At 40.0% G+C, this 16963-nt stretch overlaps 1 protein-coding gene across 12 annotated transcripts in view; it reads right to left on the bottom strand.

Annotated features, from left to right (window-relative positions):
- The window catches only part of NR2C2 (nuclear receptor subfamily 2 group C member 2), a 79713-nt gene that overhangs the window by 56474 nt on the left and 6276 nt on the right, over window positions 1–16963 (bottom strand). For 9 of the 12 annotated variants that reach the window (XR_008615847.1, XR_008615849.1, XR_008615848.1 and 6 more), the window contains exon 2: window positions 9139–9222. The exons of 2 other annotated variants lie outside the window; for them this stretch is intronic. Coding sequence is in view for 1 of the 10 variants with exons in the window: in XM_055080193.1 (XP_054936168.1) it covers window positions 9139–9198 (60 nt within the window). In the remaining 9 variants the exon portion in view is untranslated. Of the gene's footprint in view, window positions 1–8923; window positions 8964–9138; window positions 9223–16963 lie in introns of those variants that run through there. One more of the 12 variants, XR_008615857.1, reaches the window with a different exon arrangement.

The following is a 16963-nucleotide window of genomic DNA, read 5'->3' as shown; positions in this document are numbered from 1 at the left end:
GAGGGCAGGAAGGGACAGCGCAGGGGGCCCAGTTCCTCGGGGATGTGGAGCGGCCCAGGCTCCACCCAAAGGAAGGGCAGCTCTCCCCAAGGGGTGGGGATAGAGGTACCCAAGAGATGGGAAGGTTATCAGCTAAACCTGCTCCTGCAAAAGTGGAAACAAAGCCAAAAAGGGAAACGAGAACAGGGGAGCAAAGGGAAAACAGGCCGAAGTGGCTCAAGAACCAAGAAACTAAAGAAGGTTTACTTGCAGAAAACAGAGAACTGAAAGGGGGAGAGTCCAGCCTCTGATGAAGCAGGAGAGAAAGAAGCCAAGACTGATGAACAGAACCCTGGAAGGGCTCAGTACTACATCCCTCAGTTCCACGGAAAGCTGGGTTTAGAAATAGTCTGGGGCTTCCCTGGTGGCGCAGTGGTTGAGAGTCCGCCTGCCGATGCAGGGGACGCGGGTTCGTGCCCCGGTCCGGGAAGATCCCACGTGCCGCGGAGCGGCTGGGCCCGTGAGCCACGGCCGCTGAGCCTGCGCTCCGCAACTGGAGAGGCCACGGCAGTGAGAGGTCTGCGTACCGCAAAAAAAAAAAAAAAAAAAAAAAAGAAATAGTCTGAAATCAACAACAATAAAAATACTGGAGAGAAGGCATAAATCACCCCCACCCCCGAAAAATTCTTGCCTCCCAAAACTGAATGGCCCCAGAAAAGAAACCTATGGACAGTGACACCTGGGGCACCCTCCAAACAAAATGTGTGGCTGCCTATCTAATCACCCCAAAGTAAAATCAAACCAAAAGTTGACAAGCCTTGCTCCTGCACAAAAAACATCTGTTTGTTTTTGTTTTCAGTTTTAACTACTTCATTTTAAAATGTGAACCAACAATAACAATCATTAGCTACTTGAGAAAAGCTTCCTTATGAAATAAAGGAACTAAAGGAAACAAAAAAGAACTTGGATAAAACAGCACCTATGGAAGCAGCAAAAGAAAACTAAAAACAGCAAAAACCGCAATTATCACGCTCACAAAAAGAGGACAAACTACTGCATACATGAGACAACGAAAAGTTGCCACACCGTTTGGTCTGGTTCTCCCACCGCTCCACGTCAGGTTGCAAGGCCTGGGCGGAAGAGGGCAGGAAGGGACAGCGCAGGGGGCCCAGTTCCTCGGGGATGTGGAGCGGCCCAGGCTCCACCCAAAGGAAGGGCAGCTCTCCCCAAGGGGTGGGGATAGAGGTACCCAAGAGATGGGAAGGTTATCAGCTAAACCTGCTCCTGCAAAAGTGGAAACAAAGCCAAAAAGGGAAACGAGAACAGGGGAGCAAAGGGAAAACAGGCCGAAGTGGCTCAAGAACCAAGAAACTAAAGAAGGTTTACTTGCAGAAAACAGAGAACTGAAAGGGGGAGAGTCCAGCCTCTGATGAAGCAGGAGAGAAAGAAGCCAAGACTGATGAATATCACACACCAAGTCTTATCAGTGGTCCCTGTCTCACTTCTTGTACAACGCGGAGGAATAACGTTATCAACTATTATGTAAACACAAGGTTTTTTTAAAGTATATCTAGAAACATTTCTAAGAAGGAGGAAATCCCACCACATCCAAGTTTTCAAGACTACATTTTTTTTTTTTGAGAGGTGAATCATTTGCTGTTGCTTATTTTTCAATACAACCAGAAAATAGTGGGGTATTGAGTACAGGAGGCTTTGATTGTCTTAGATGTTCAGCTTAACATGCCACGGATGGGGGTACTTTTCATTTCCTATTATATAAATCATACTAAATGACAACTTGGAGTCCTAATCGTGCATTTAATACGCCTTGAACATTTAAAATTACTTCTGTTCTCATGTTGTTTTCAGTAAAATTGTTTCCTAAAGAAAACCACCCCTTGATCTTGGCCCCTGTGTGTTAGAACTGCCTGCTCTCTGCAACATCTTTCATCATGCTAGTCCATTTTCCTAGTAACTTTGTTAATGAGCTGTGAAAGACTGAAAATTGGAGTATGTATATGATATTTAAAATTATGAATTAGTGGGACTTACAATGTAACAGTTTATCAACAGTTGAAGATACTGGTACTTGATATCCTCTTACAGAAAAATTTGCTGCCAACTTTTAAGCTGGAATAACTTTAGGAAAGATAACTACATGGTTTTTTAGATGTTCGGTACATACGTTACCAATTGTGTACAAACAAATGTCTGTGTGCTGATGCTCAAAGCAACCAATAAAATTTCAATTAAGAAAGGAAAATAAAAGAAAGAAGAAAAAGTTGCTATAAAAGAAAACAGAAACAAGTTCCTATAATGAAAAATAAGACAGCAAAGAAGAAAACAATGTTGAAGAAACAGCAGCAGCAGCAGCTGCTGGGCAGTGGCTATTTGCCACACTGTATTATTATTACTACATGACATGCTTTAGACACACTAACTGAATTCTCACAATAATCCTCTACAATAAGTATAATCATTAACCCCATTTGATAGTTGGGGACACTGGCACAGCAAGGTTAAATAATATGCTCAAGCAACTGGTGAGACCTGAAGACAGATCTAAGTTGGAAATCTCCCTGAAAGTAGAAGCAGCAGAAAGAGCTAGAAACAGAAGAGAAAAAAAGAAGAAATGATTAGTTCAAGACCTCCAGTATCCAGTTAATTAGGAGTTCTGGAAAGAGACTGGAAAAATACTGAGGGAAGATATTATCAGAGAACTACTGTAAAACAATTTCATAGAACAGGAAGTCGTCAGTTTCTAGATTGAAAGGACCCTCTGAGTGCTCAGTATAATGTATAAAAGAAAAACTACACTAAGAGACATTACTAGGAAATTTCAGAACAACAGGGATGAAGAAGAGATCTTAACAATGGAGGTAGGGGACAGAAAAGGCAAGAGAGAAAGAGGGAGAGAGACACCTATGAGAATCAAGAATGTAAATGGCCTTCTCAAAGCTGGAAGACAATAAAATGATGCCTTGAAATTCTGAGGTAAAATTATTATTTTCAACTTAGATTTATATCCCCAGTCAAACTATCACTCAAGCATGTGGGTGTAAATAAAGACACGTTCAGATATGCAAAATCTAAAAACAATTCATCTCTCTTTCTTAGGAAGTTTTTGGAACACGTTATTTAAATTTTTTTTAAAAAAGGAAAAAAAACATGAATTCAAGGAAACAATCCCAAACAAGAGACAAATAAAGGATGACAGCTGTGCAGCAGGCTTAAAAAGCAATCGGTAGGGACTGGAGCAGGAGGTCAAAGGACTTTAGGAGGAATGTTTTCACAGGAAAATAAAGGAAACTGAAAATTCCTCTGATGTATTTGTATGAAGAATAGTATTCAGAGGGTTCTACAACTATATTGGAGACACTAGGAAGTATATGTGATAATGTCATAGTTAGGTAACAGAACATTAATTTATGCAAAGAGAGTACACTTTTATTGGGAGAATGAAGGGAAGATATGGGCGTGTGAGGCACTGAATGAAAACTAAAGTTTATTTGTATACTAAGTCAAAAAATGTCTAATACCAGACATGAAAGCAGAAAATTACTGATTTTGCAGAAATAAAGAGGATTTTAAGAGAGTACTATGAACAACTCTATACCAACAAACTGGATAACCGAGATGAAATGGACAAATTCCTAGAAACATACAACCTACCAAGACTGAATCATGAAGAAATAGAAATTCTGAGTACACCTATAACTAGTAAGAAGATTGAATCAGTAATGAAGCCTTCCCCACCCCTCAAAAAGCCCTGGACCAGCCCTAGTGAATTATACCAAACATTTAAAAGTAGAATTAACACCAACCATCTCAAACTCTTCCAAAAAACTGAAGAAGAGGGAACACTCCCAAACTCATTCTATGAAGCCAGCATTGCCCTGATACCAGTCAGGCAACGACACTGCAAGAAAAGAATACTGCAGATCAATATCCCTTATGAATACCAATGCAAAATTCCTCAACAAAATATGAGCAAACTGTTATCAGCAGCATATTAAGAAGATTATACACATGACCAAGTGGGGTTTATTCCTGACAAAATTCAACACCTTTTCACAATAAAAACATCCAACAAACGAGAAATAGAAGGAAACTATCTCAACATAATAAAGGTCATATGTGAAAAACCCACAGCTAACATCACATTTTGTGATGAAAGACTGAAAAATTTTCCTTTAAGATCAGGAAGCCAAAGATGACTGTTTTCACCTCTTCTACTCAATATACTAGAAGTTCCAACCAGAATGATTAAGCAAGAAAAATAAGTACAAGGCATCCAAATGGGGAAAGAAGAAGTAAAATTATCTTTATTCACAGATGACATGATGTTCCACAGAGGAAAATCTAAAGATGTCACACACACACACTAGAATAAACAAATTCAGCGAAGTTGCAGGATACAGAATCAACACAAAAATCAGTTGCCGTTATCAATGATACTAAAAAAAAATTAAGTAAACAATTCCATTTACAATAGCCTCAAAAAGAATAAAATACTGCCAGGGTAGAGGGGAGGAGGGAATGGATGTTAGTGTTTAAAGGGTACAGAGTTTCAGTTTGGGGAGATGAAAAGTTCTGAAGATGGGTAGTGGTGATGGTTACAGAATAATGTAGTTAATGCCATAGAACTATATGCTTAAAAATGGTTATAATGGTAAATTTTATATTTTACCACAATTAAAACTAAAACAACCCCTCTCTCCCAAAAAAGGGCAATGTCTAACACTGATTTAAAAAAAAAACTGGAAGAAAAAATGTTTTTAATAAAATAAAAAATGAACTGTGTAGTGTAAAAGTCTAGGCTCTGAAGTCACTCAGATATGGCAAAGTAATCTCTCTACCTCTCAGTTTCCCCCACTTAAAGTGGGGAAAATAATAATACTTTCCTTATAGTGTTAACGGAAGTATTAAATGAGGTGATGAGCTGAGCATAACACCTGGCACACTGTATTATGTAGCTACAGATACATGTGAGAAATAAATACCTTACAAAACTGGAATCAAACTGTATATACTGCATATGTAATCATGCTTTATTGTTTTAGAAAGTATATAATTCTAATTAAAAAGTAGAAGTCACAAATCCCTCTATTTTTTTTTCCATTTCTTTTTGTTCTTTTATTTTGAAAAATACCTCCTAATTTTGGTAGTGGCATCTGGTTGCTGTTATGTATTGTTTTTAAAAAACACTTTTATTGGGGCTTCCCTGGTGGCGCAGTGGTTGCGCGTCCGCCTGCCGATGCAGGGGAACCGGGTTCGCGCCCCGGTCGGGGGGGATCCCACATGCCGCAGAGCGGCTGGGCCCGTGAGCCATGGCCGCTGGGCCTGTGCGTCCGGAGCCTGTGCTCCGCAACGGGAGAGGCCACAACAGAGGGAGGCCCGCATACCACAAAAAATAAAAAAAAAAAAAAATAAATAAAAAAAAATAAAAAAACACTTTTATTGACCTATAATTCACCTACCATACATTCTACCCCTTTGAAGTGTATAATTCAATGGTTTTTAGTATATACACACATATGTGCAACCATCACCACAGTAAATTTTACAAAAATCTCATCCCCTCAAAAAGAAACCCTGTACTCTTTAGGTATCACTTCCAAAATCCAGCCCTAGGCAACCACTCTAACTTATTTTCTATCTCTATAGAGTTCCCTGTTCTGGATATTTCATATGAATGGAATAATATAATATGTTGTCTTTTGTGACTAGTTTCTTTCACTTAGTATAATGCTGTCAAGGTTCATCCATGCTGTAGCATGCATCAGTAATTCATTCCTTTTTATAGCTGAATAATATTCTACTGTCTGGATATACCACATTTTGTTATTCATTTGTCAGTTGATGGACATTTGACTATTTCTACCTTTTGGCTATTTTGAATAATACTACTATCAACATTGGTGCACAAGTTTTTGTGGGGACGTATGTTTTCATTTCTTTTGGGTATATAGCTTGGAATGGAATTGCTGGGTCATGTGGTAACTTCATATTTTACTTTTTGAAGAACTGCCAGACTGTTTTCCAAAGTGGCTGCACCATTTTACATTATTACCAGTAATGTAGGAAGTTTCCAACCTCTCCACATCCTCACCAACACTTGTTATCTGACCTTTTCCCCACCCCCAGCCATTTTAGTGGATGTAAAATGGTATCTCGTTGTGGTTTTGACGAGAGTGGAAATTAATGAAACAGAGAATACAAAAACAACAGAGAAAAATCAATGAAATCAAAAGGCAGTTCTTTGAAAAGGTCAACAAATTGACAAATTTTTAGCTAGACTGACCAAGAAAAAGATTCAAATTACTAAACAGAATCAGAAATAAATGAGGAGAAATTGGTACTGACCTTAACAGAAATAAAAAGGAAAAAAGAATACCGTGAACAACTGTTTTGACAATAAATTAGATGACTTAGATGAAACGAACAAATTCTCAAAAAGACACAGACTACTGAAACTGACTCAAGAAGAAAAAGACAATAGGAACAGACCTATAACAAGTGATGAGACTAAATTTGGAACTAAAAAACTACCTGCAAAGAAAAGCCCAAGCCCACATGGCTTCACTGCTGAATTTTACCAGACATTTAAAGAAGAATTATTATTAGCTCTTCATAAACAATTCCAAAAAATAGAGAGGTCACACAGTTTGCAAGTGGCAGGATCAGGATTTAAACCAGGCAATCTGGCTCCAGAGTCTATACTCTTGACCACTATATTAAACTGTCTCTGTGAATAAATCGGAGCACATTATAGGACATCAAGTTGTTCGTTTGTATGATCCAACTTTTGTAGTTTATTTTGGTAATGTGACTTATCTGGTCCATAGGGAAAAAGGTTGCTCTGGGGACTTGAGAGAAAATCATTTACACTATTGACAATGTTGCTGTATCTCATTTATGGAGCAAAAGCGTGGGACCTGCTAAAGCTCCTTATATGTTTTTATTTCAATGACTTCTCACAACAATCCCATGAGATAATAGGTTCTACTACTACTCCCATTTTCTAGATGAGAAAACTGAGGAACAAGGCAGTCACCCAGATAGCAAATGGCAGGACCTGGATTTAAACCCCAATCTGTCTGATCCCTAGAGAGCCCCCTTTCCACTATAGAGAGCCTGTCCTCTGGTGTAGCCTGTCTCATGCCTGATCCCTGCAACACAGAGCTCTGGCGAGCAGATCTCCAGTCCTATTACTCACCTGCGTGTGCTTCTGGCAAACAGGCAGGGAAGAGGTATGTTCCTTAACTGTCTGCTGATTCAATAAACAACTGTCCCCAAATGACTGCTAATAACCCCTAATTTAAAAACTTCATTCCCACTCAATTATTGTTTAGCACCAACATGATGAACTGTAGGCTCCCTTACTCATTTGGCTGATCTAATATTATATATAGCTACCACATGTAGTTTAAAGTCATTAAGCTTGAAATTTCAAAATAATAGCATGGAAATCTAGGGACTATTTTAAATAGGAAGATTGCTTTTGTTCTCCAAATTAATAATGTCTCCTACTATTTTGGATGTCTCCTCAAAATGTGCTTTTTGCCATGGGAAACAATAGTTGCACTAAATTAATACATGAAATTCCATTTCTTGATGGAAGTAAGGCATCTGACAGAAAATTTTACCTAGCAAATTTTCTGAATACATACACAAAACTTGTATTATCCTATAAATTACTATAGGTCAGTACTATAGGTTACTATACTAACCTCTTCTAAAGAATTAGTGATGACTTCTTAAGGCAGTGATGCACATACTAGTCTCCAAGTCAGTCTCAACTGGAAACTGTATTAAATGCAAAATAACCCTAAATATCTGAAAAGCCAACAATGATTTTCAGGGTAATTGTTCCTAAGACAAACTAAAGCAACATATAAACACAAGCATTTTAACCCCAATACTTTCACAGCTCTTTAGCTCTTCCAAAAATACAGTATTTAAAAATTTGTAAAATCTATCTGCTTTCATCTTCCGTTAACACTAACCCTTATTTGCTGGGTGAAAGGGATGATTATTATACTGCTGCCTTAAAGTCAATGGTTGATCTAAAATCTGAAAAGTCTGCTCACCAATTTTACTGGTATAAATGCATTCGTGTACTTATTTATTTTAAAAAATCCCTTCTTTAAATGTCCATCCTTTGATAAATCTGTGTCTTCACCTTAGAAATACAATTATTGGTTCAAAAACACAAATCTGAATCCTTCTAATGGCTCCTGTTTGCAGCACGATGCATGGTTTATTGGAGGAGCTCTGGAAGAAGTGAAACAGAACTGGGTCAGTGTGCCCTTGGCCAGTTACTTGTCCGTGAGCCTTGGTTTCCTCACCTATTAAATAGGAATAGAGATCACACCAAACCTAAAAAGGTTGTTGAGGACTGAAGCCCTTGCAGAGGGCCTGGTACAGACTGAAAAGATCTGGCCCTACTTCCCTCCTTTACACCTCGAGTTGCCTGACATTCCAAGCTACTTCATGCCTCTGTCCTGTCTTTGCATAGCTTTCTGACTTAGGATACCCTCCTCAGCATCTGCCAGTTTCCCACCCTGCTTCCTTAGTTCTGTCTAACAAAGATTATTTGCAATGCAAGACCCACCTCCAGGATTACCTTCCTCACATGGAGTTTTACGTCTTGCCATTTTATAATTACTCCTTAACCAGGCCCAGAGAACACTAAAGGAAGGACCAATGGCTCATTCACCTTCATATTTCTTAGCACTTAGCAAAATCCCCAGTACATAGAAGGTCAACAATGACTGTAGAACGCACAGAATCCGCTTTCCACCATACACAGTATTAACAGAGTATCAAATGTGCAAGAAACTAAGAGCCTTTGACTTAAAACACTCACAAGTTTGACAAACATCATTAGACTCTTAGTTTTTGTTCAAAGTAAAATTTTTAGTAAAATTTTTAAAGTCACCTCATCGTATGCAGCTAGGCCACCCTATTCATGCAAAGAAACTTTAGGAGCAAATGTTCTTGTCATTTTCATTTTTCTTCAATGGCAGCATCCTGCTTTGGATTTGGCTCACATGCTGACTTCACTGGGACTGTTTTGAAGGAACAGTGCACACTGATGTACTTTTCCTTTTAAAAGCAAGGGTGCCAGCTATTTTGCTAGCCCCTGTCACTCACCTCAGCCACCTGCTGGGTCCCCACTCTGTGCTGAACCAGCCCCTCCATATTTGTAGCCATGGTGAAGCAAGATCATTAGAGAACCTGTTTGGAAAGATGTAGCAACTTCTATCAGGTGGAGAGAAACCAGCCTACTTGAAAAACATCAGTAAACAAAATTCTTCTTTGGTACCATCTGGTGCAGATTTTGCCCTCCACAGACAACGAGCTAGCAGACTAAGCATATCTGGATAGGCTGCACCAGCTTCTTCGATTACAGGTACTAATATTAATCAGTACCAACATTTCAATTGGGAAACAAGACTTGCCCTGGTAAATACAGACAAGGTGAATTTGGAACTTTATCAGTTCTCTTGGGTTGTAACAGCTCGGTTCACCTCTCAGGCAGGTGAATCGCACCTTTTTGGATAGCTCCTTGTCACAGTGTGCTAATAAGAAGGTGGCTATCTGAGAAAGGTGTAAGATCAACTTCAATACAGAGCATTAGATTGCTATCAGCAACTGTACTTCTGTTACTAGTGACCAAGCAAGGAGCAAAACACTGCCCAGCTGCTAACACACCTCACTCACGGGTTTAAAGGCAAACACTATCACTAACAACGTAAGAAAAGAAGTAAGGAGACTGCATTACTGAAGTGGGCTAAGAACACGGTACTCATAAATTTATCAATTTATATTTTTAAGTCCTCATTAAATTAGAAACCCAGATAATTCAGCTTTATATTATTAGAAAAATTATACCATCATTTGCCTTAAATTGAGGAAGATCATCTAAAGTCCAAAAAGCATGCTAGTCTACTGGGTCAGGATCACTTGAGTGCAAGCAGTGTTGATAAAACAGACCCCCTGGTCTCTTCAGGTCATGAGATAAAGATCCCCTGAATACTCCCTAAACCCTTTCCAATTAACTCTACCACAAGGAATTCAGGATAAAGGGATTCCACTTTGGACCTAATTCCTGGACAAAGCAAAGACTTCATTATTGACTGCACAGATCCTATGGTTAAAAGGAGTTTAAAGCTCTTGTATAATTTATTTTCAGCATTTATACATGAAATCTATATAGTCCTACCAAGTGTGTAACACACAAAATACACACACAGTTCATTTGCTTGGCCCCTCCTCAATCACAAACTGGACTATTCTGCAGTGCAACTTTACAAAACACTTTCCTATAGTTCTCACCTAAAGTATTATATTTATAAGCGCTGATGTCTATAAACTTTTTCACTCTCTGGTAACTTTCTACATTATTCTATCCACTATTAGACAGCCACTTCTATTATCATAATTCCCCTTCAGATTATTTTATTGGCAAAATGGTAATGAGAGAGAAATGGGAGCATGAAACCATGAGTGACAAATATAAAAGAAATCGGCCCTGCCTTCAAGGATCAATATCCTCTAAGAGTACATACTGCATCAACTGCTATAACGATACCAAGTCAGTGAATCATCTTCACAGAACAGGATTAGGTCCAAGACTCGGGAGGCAGTGTTTCTGGTTATTTATTCTTTTAATAAGTATTCAAGACTTTTAACTTTTGCTTACTTTTCTTTGTTTCTAGAAGAAAAAGCACAGAGAAACACTGATCTTTTCCCCTACTCACAGTTTGATTCCAACTAATAAGGCATAGAGGAAAAAAGCATCACTTCACATGTACCAGAAAAGTCAATCAACTGTTGTTAAAAACACAACTCTTGCATGTGAAAAGTCTAGAGTTCTAATCTTTTTTTCTCAAAACAGTAAATAAGAGCTCTCTAAAGAATCAAATGGATAAAGATAGCATATAGATTAGGAAATAAAACCCAAATATGCAGCTGTGACTATTAATTTTATCACTTTTAGGTGTTATTAGCATTTCTATTGCTGTTAACTGCAGTTTTATGCAAGAAATACATGAACTTGAGTATTACAAAAATATTGTTAGGGAAATATTACTGAGTATTAGAGTACAGAAATAATGAAGTATTAGAAAGGCATATCTTTCTATTGGGTTTCCCTAAAAGAGGTGTTTGATCCTCCAAGTTTTAAGGTATCACAACGTAAGAAGTAAGTAAAACAACATCCTCTGGTGATGTTAAGAAGTGAGGGAAAACATTTAACAAAGACTATGGATGTCAGGATGTCAGGGAGTAAGACTCACCTGAGTGCCTGTTTTACTGGCTACCGCAGCAATAGGCTGAGACACATAGTGAGGAGGAAGGGTAAAGCTTTGGAAAGGGTACTGGGAGGTGGTTATCAATGAGGGGGTGTCCTTCAAGAATGAAAAGGTCCAGGGAACAGTGGGTCATGTCTACATATTCACTAGCACAATATAATTTTGTATTTGAAATTTGAAAAACAAAAAAATCCTATTGTTTTGCCAGTACAAGCTAGACAAAGCACTTCAAAACAGCCTTGCTGGTAGAGCTAAGCAGGCTAATGTAAATAGTAACTAACACTTACTGAGTGGTTACTATACCCCAGGCACTGTATTCTTAAGTACTCTGGACTGAACACTAAAGTAGCTCTTGGAACAGAAACATGAGTCTTCAAAGGCTGGCGCTTGACCCACTCAGCTCCTAACCCTGAAGGACTGCCCCCAACCACCACAATGTTTCCCAATTCATTAACCAAAGAGCTATAAAACCAAGTACCTTAAGTTAAAACAAAAACAAAACAACAACAAACACTACAGAATATTCTCCTATGGTGGTTTTAAACTAATCAAGTTCAACCACCATCAACCCTTTAAAAATAACTAGGCAATAAGTTGATCGCTGAGAATTAGTAACAACAATAAGGAAAAGAGGAGGAAGAGGAGGAGAAAGTCCTTGTCCTTGAAGGACTTAAGAAGGAAACTACTAAGAGCTGTGTCATGTAGATGCTACAGAGTGTCCAAAGGAAGAAGCACCTCTGAGAGCAATGACAGTTTCACAGGAGAGGAGCAATTTAGACTGCTCTTGAAGGAAAGTGGGCATTTAGCAAGCAAACAGAGGGCGGATGGCAGGGAATTCTAAGCAGAGCTCAAACTGCAGGTTATGAGGAGAATGACACAGTAGAGGAACAGCAGGCAATCTGGTGGGGATTGTTGGAGAGGTCAGGGGAGGACAGAGGCTGACACTGTAGACAATGAGAACTATCAGAAGTTTGGTAGGGAAATGTAGTGATCACATCTGGATCTTCAAAAAAAAAAATCCTTTGGGGGACAGAGTGGTGATGATAGAAAAGGACGGTCTATGGGAGGCCAGTTAGAAAGTGGTGGCAACAAAGACTATGGATGCAGGCAGACTCTTAAACTTAGCCTGAACTAGTGAGTCTTTCCTGTATAGCACAGAAATGACAACAGGGCACAGTATATAAAAACTGTCATATAGACCACAGAATGGCGGAAGTAAAACTATTATTGCTTGGCCTCATGTGGCAGTAGGTTTTATAACATAAACTCTTTCAAATACAAGTAGATCAATATCACTCTTAACAGCAAAGATACAGAGAACACAATGGTGACTTTAATCAACTCTTCCACGCTTAGGAAAACTGTACAGCTGACCAGACTTTGCAACCAGAGTGTCTTTGGTTTCAGTGGAGGGCTACAAACTCCACTGCAGTGAAAGCTGGGCTCGGACCGGGAGCACCTGAATCCAGTGAGTTAGAGAACAGCCCAGCTATGCTCTCCACAGGGGCAGGCTGAGAGGCCAATGTCTCAAATAACAATAAACAAATCCTGGGACAAGGAAACTCTGTCTTCACTGACAGGAATGGGTGAGCCTACCTCTCCCTTCACAATCAACTGATTCACATCATCCTTATTTATGTATTACGTGGCCCATAATCATATAACATTCAAAATATTTACTGCCTTGGTAGTTTCTCTTCTGAACAAATATACTGGGTTTAGAGGCTCTGGCAGGCACTAAGCTAATTTCTCTGATACTGAACTGCATGAGGTTATCATTAAGAATAGATCTTAATACATGGGGCTTCCCTGGTGGCGCAGTGGTTAAGAATCTGCCTGCCAATGCAGGGGACATGGGTTCGAGCCCTAGTCCGGGAAGATCCCACATGCCACGGAGCAACTAAGCCCGTGTACCACAACTACTGAGCCTGCGCTCCAGAGTCCACACGCCACAACTACTGAAGCCCGAGCGCCCGGAGCCTGTGCTCCACAACAGGGCACAGTATATAAAAACTGTCATACAGACCACAGAATGGCGGAAGTAAAACTATTATTGCTTGGCCTCATGTGGCAGTAGGTTTTATAACATAAACTCTTTCAAATACAAAGCCACCGCAATGAGAAGTCCACGCACCTCAACGAAGAGTAGCCCCCACTCGCCGCAACTAGAGAAAGCCTATGCGCAGCAACAAAGACCCAATGCAGACAAAAATAGATAAATAAAATAAATAAATTAATAAGGAAAAAAAAAGAATAGATCTTAATACAGTGTAAAGGGCCTAACACTGTGCCTGGCACACAGCAGGCATGCAATGCATGGGAGCTACTACTAGCACAAATTTCAAAGAAATTTGAAAGCAACAACAAACTGTAAAATGCATATTATAATTAGGAATATGTCTCTCATTTTGATATAAGATCCACATGAAATTTAACTACATATGTATATGCATTATATGCTCATACAGCATTTATAACTGATTCTATTAAACTGCACAACTGAGTGAAATGAAATGGCTGAATTAGGATAAATCTCACAAATGTTTAAAAATAAACCAATACCGAATAACTATTTGCAAAATACTACTGGGTACAGAACTTCTTGATAGGCACAAGGTATTCAGTATAAGTTTTACTACGCTAAGATTGTCAGAAGTCTCTATACTCGTGGGAAAATAAAAACAAAAATATAAATAGCCTGAGAATTAAAAAATGAGAAATACATAGCTCAAGACCTGAAATCATAGATCAAGACTTGAAAACAGGAAATGGAAATCAAGTGACAGATTTAGTATAATTTAGTAGATGTTCATCAACATAAAAGATGCTTACGGGGATGCCTCTAAGGTCAACTTGAGATATACATCCTGTCAGAAACCCTGACACTAGTTAGACTCAAAAGGTTACTTACCTTTTGGGTAAGGTGATTTCCTGCCCCCACAGGAAACTTGTTTCTTCCATATTACAAGTCTGGGCTACGAGAAAGGGGCAGCGATGGTATGTGTGTGCTGGGGCTGGGGAGATGCGTGAGCAGTGACTTGCAGGAAAGAGAAGTGGCTCTCATCTACATGGAGTTCCTAGCTACCAGAGCAGTGCTACAGGTCTCTCTGTGGAGACCTTTCCTAAAATATCATTGTACAGTGTGGGTGGCTTTCCTCGTTTTACCAAGGGCCCAAGTGTAAGGGTGAAACGCACCTTCTTTGTTTCTATTAGTGTGACCCGGGGTAGACGGATGGAAGGAAAGCAGGACAGATTTTCTGAGAACCTACAACGTGCCTTATATCAAACTAGGCATCGTTTAATCCTTAACATACCTCTGAGTAGGTATTATTAGCTGCACCAATGCAGACAGAAAAAAACGGAGACTCAGAAGTTTAATCAACTTGTTCCAAGTCATCCAGCTGGAAAGAGGTAAACCTGGGATTCTAACTCAGGTCTCTTTGACTCTAAAACCTCTGCACCAGGAACTTTCCTGGGGGTCCAGTGGTTAAGAGTCTGTGCTCCCAATGCAGGGGACCCAGGTTCGATCCCTGGTCAGGGAACTAGATCCTGCATGCCGCAACTAAAGATCCCATACACCGCAACTAAAAGATCCCGCATGTCGCAATGAAGAACCCCCGTGCCGCAAATAAGACCTGGTGCAGTCAAATAAATGAATGAATGAATGAATATTTTAAAAAATAAAATAAAACCTCTGCACCACAGCGCCCTTCAAAATAGTTTCCCAGAAGAGGAAGCCAAAAGAAGAGACTTTTAAAGAGTGACAGGAGACCAATTAATTATCCAAAGGAACAAACTGCTTACATCAATAAGCTTGATCATTTAATAACTCATTTATATAACCACTAATTCCTAAATATATGATTGATGTTTCACTATTACTCACAGAAATTTCTGACCTAGCTCCACCGGGACAGTAACATGACAGTTCCTTTAGAACTTGAACACACCTTTCCCTTACAATTTTACCTACATAATAATCATATTGATTCAAACAGTGAGAATAATTTTACCATCATTTTTAAAGTCAAATTTTTTACTGAAGTATAATATGCAAATACAAAAGTGCACAAATCATAAATGAAACAGCTCAATGAATTTTCATTCAGAGAACACAAACATGCGAATACCACTCACATCAGAAAACAGAACATTACTAGCACCTTAAAGGCTCCCTTGGGCTTCCCTGGTGGCGCAGTGGTTGAGAATCCGCCTGCCGATGCAGCGGACACGGGTTCGTGCCCCGGTCCGGGAAGATCCCACATGCCGCAGAGCAGCTAGGCCCGTGAGCCATGGCCGCTGAGCCTGTGTGTCCGGAGCCTGTGCTCCGCAACAGGAGAGGTCACAACAGCCAAAGGCCCGCGTACCACAAAAAAAAAAAAAGGCTCCCTTGTACCCTCTCAGAGTCCCTTACTTCCCTTCTCTCCTGACTTTCACTATCATGGATTCGTTTTGCTTGTTTTTGAGCTCTATGTTAATATATTTTTTGTGTCTGACCTCTTTTCCTCATTGTTGTGATAACCACGAGTAGTTAGTGCATTTTCATCCCTGTATAGTATTCCAACATATGACTATGTCACAATTTACTTATCCATTCTATAGCTGATGAACACTTAGATTGTTTCTAGTCTGGAGCTCTTATGACTGGTGCTCCTATGAACACTCCTGTACCGATGGTCCCTGACCTAGGGTGGCTTGACTTAGATTTTTCAACTTTATCATGGTGTGAAAGTGATATGCATTCAGTAGAAATTGTACTTTGATTTTTGAATTTTGATCTCTTCCCGGGCTAGCAGTATAAAGTTACAATCCTCTCTCACGGTGCGGGGCAGTGCCAGCTACAGCTCCCAGTCAGCGACGTGATCAAACAACCGCTACACTTACAACTGTTCTGTTTTTCACTTTCAGTATAAATTACTGGAGATATTCTATACTTAATTACAAGGTAGACTTTCTGTTAGATGATTTTGCCCAACTGCAGGCTAATGTAAGTGTTCTGAGAATGTTTAAGGTAGACAAGGCTAAGTTACGATGTTTGGTAGGTTAGGTGTAGCAAATGCAGTTTCGAATATATTTTCTTTTTTAATTAATTAATGGCTGCGCGTGGGCTTTCTGTAGTTGCGGCGAGTGGGGGCTACTCTTCGTTGCGGTACACAGGTTTGTCCTTGCGGTGGCTTCTCTTGTTGCGGAGCACAGGCTCTAGGCGCATGAGCTTCAGTAGCTGTGGCACGCGGGCTTCAGCAGTTGTGGCTTGTGGGCTCCAGAGAGCAGGTCCAGTAGTTGTGGCACACGGGCCCAGCCGCTCCATGGCATGTGGGATCCTCCCGGACCAGGGCTCAAACCCATGTCCCCTGCATTGGCAGGTGGACTCCTAACCACTGCGCCACCAGGGAAGTCCCCTCGACATATATTTTCAACTTACAAATAACCCCATCATAAGTCAAGGAAGATCTGTACATGCCTTTTGATGTAATGCTACTTTTTCTTCACTTGAAAATTTTCCTACTTTAAAAAATTGACTGGGGGCTTCCCTGGTGGCACAGTGGTTGGGAGTCCGCCTGCCGATGCGGGGGACATGCGTTCGTACCCCGGTCTGGGAGGATCCCACATGCCGCGGAGCGGCTGGGCCCGTGAGCCATGGCCGCTGAGCCTGCGCATCCGGA

Source organism: Physeter macrocephalus, chromosome 18 (assembly GCF_002837175.3).
Source record: "Physeter macrocephalus isolate SW-GA chromosome 18, ASM283717v5, whole genome shotgun sequence".
Classification (NCBI taxonomy): Eukaryota; Metazoa; Chordata; class Mammalia; order Artiodactyla; family Physeteridae; genus Physeter; species Physeter macrocephalus.
Note: the sequence above shows the minus strand (reverse complement) of the source record. Positions and strands in the feature narration are given on the sequence as shown.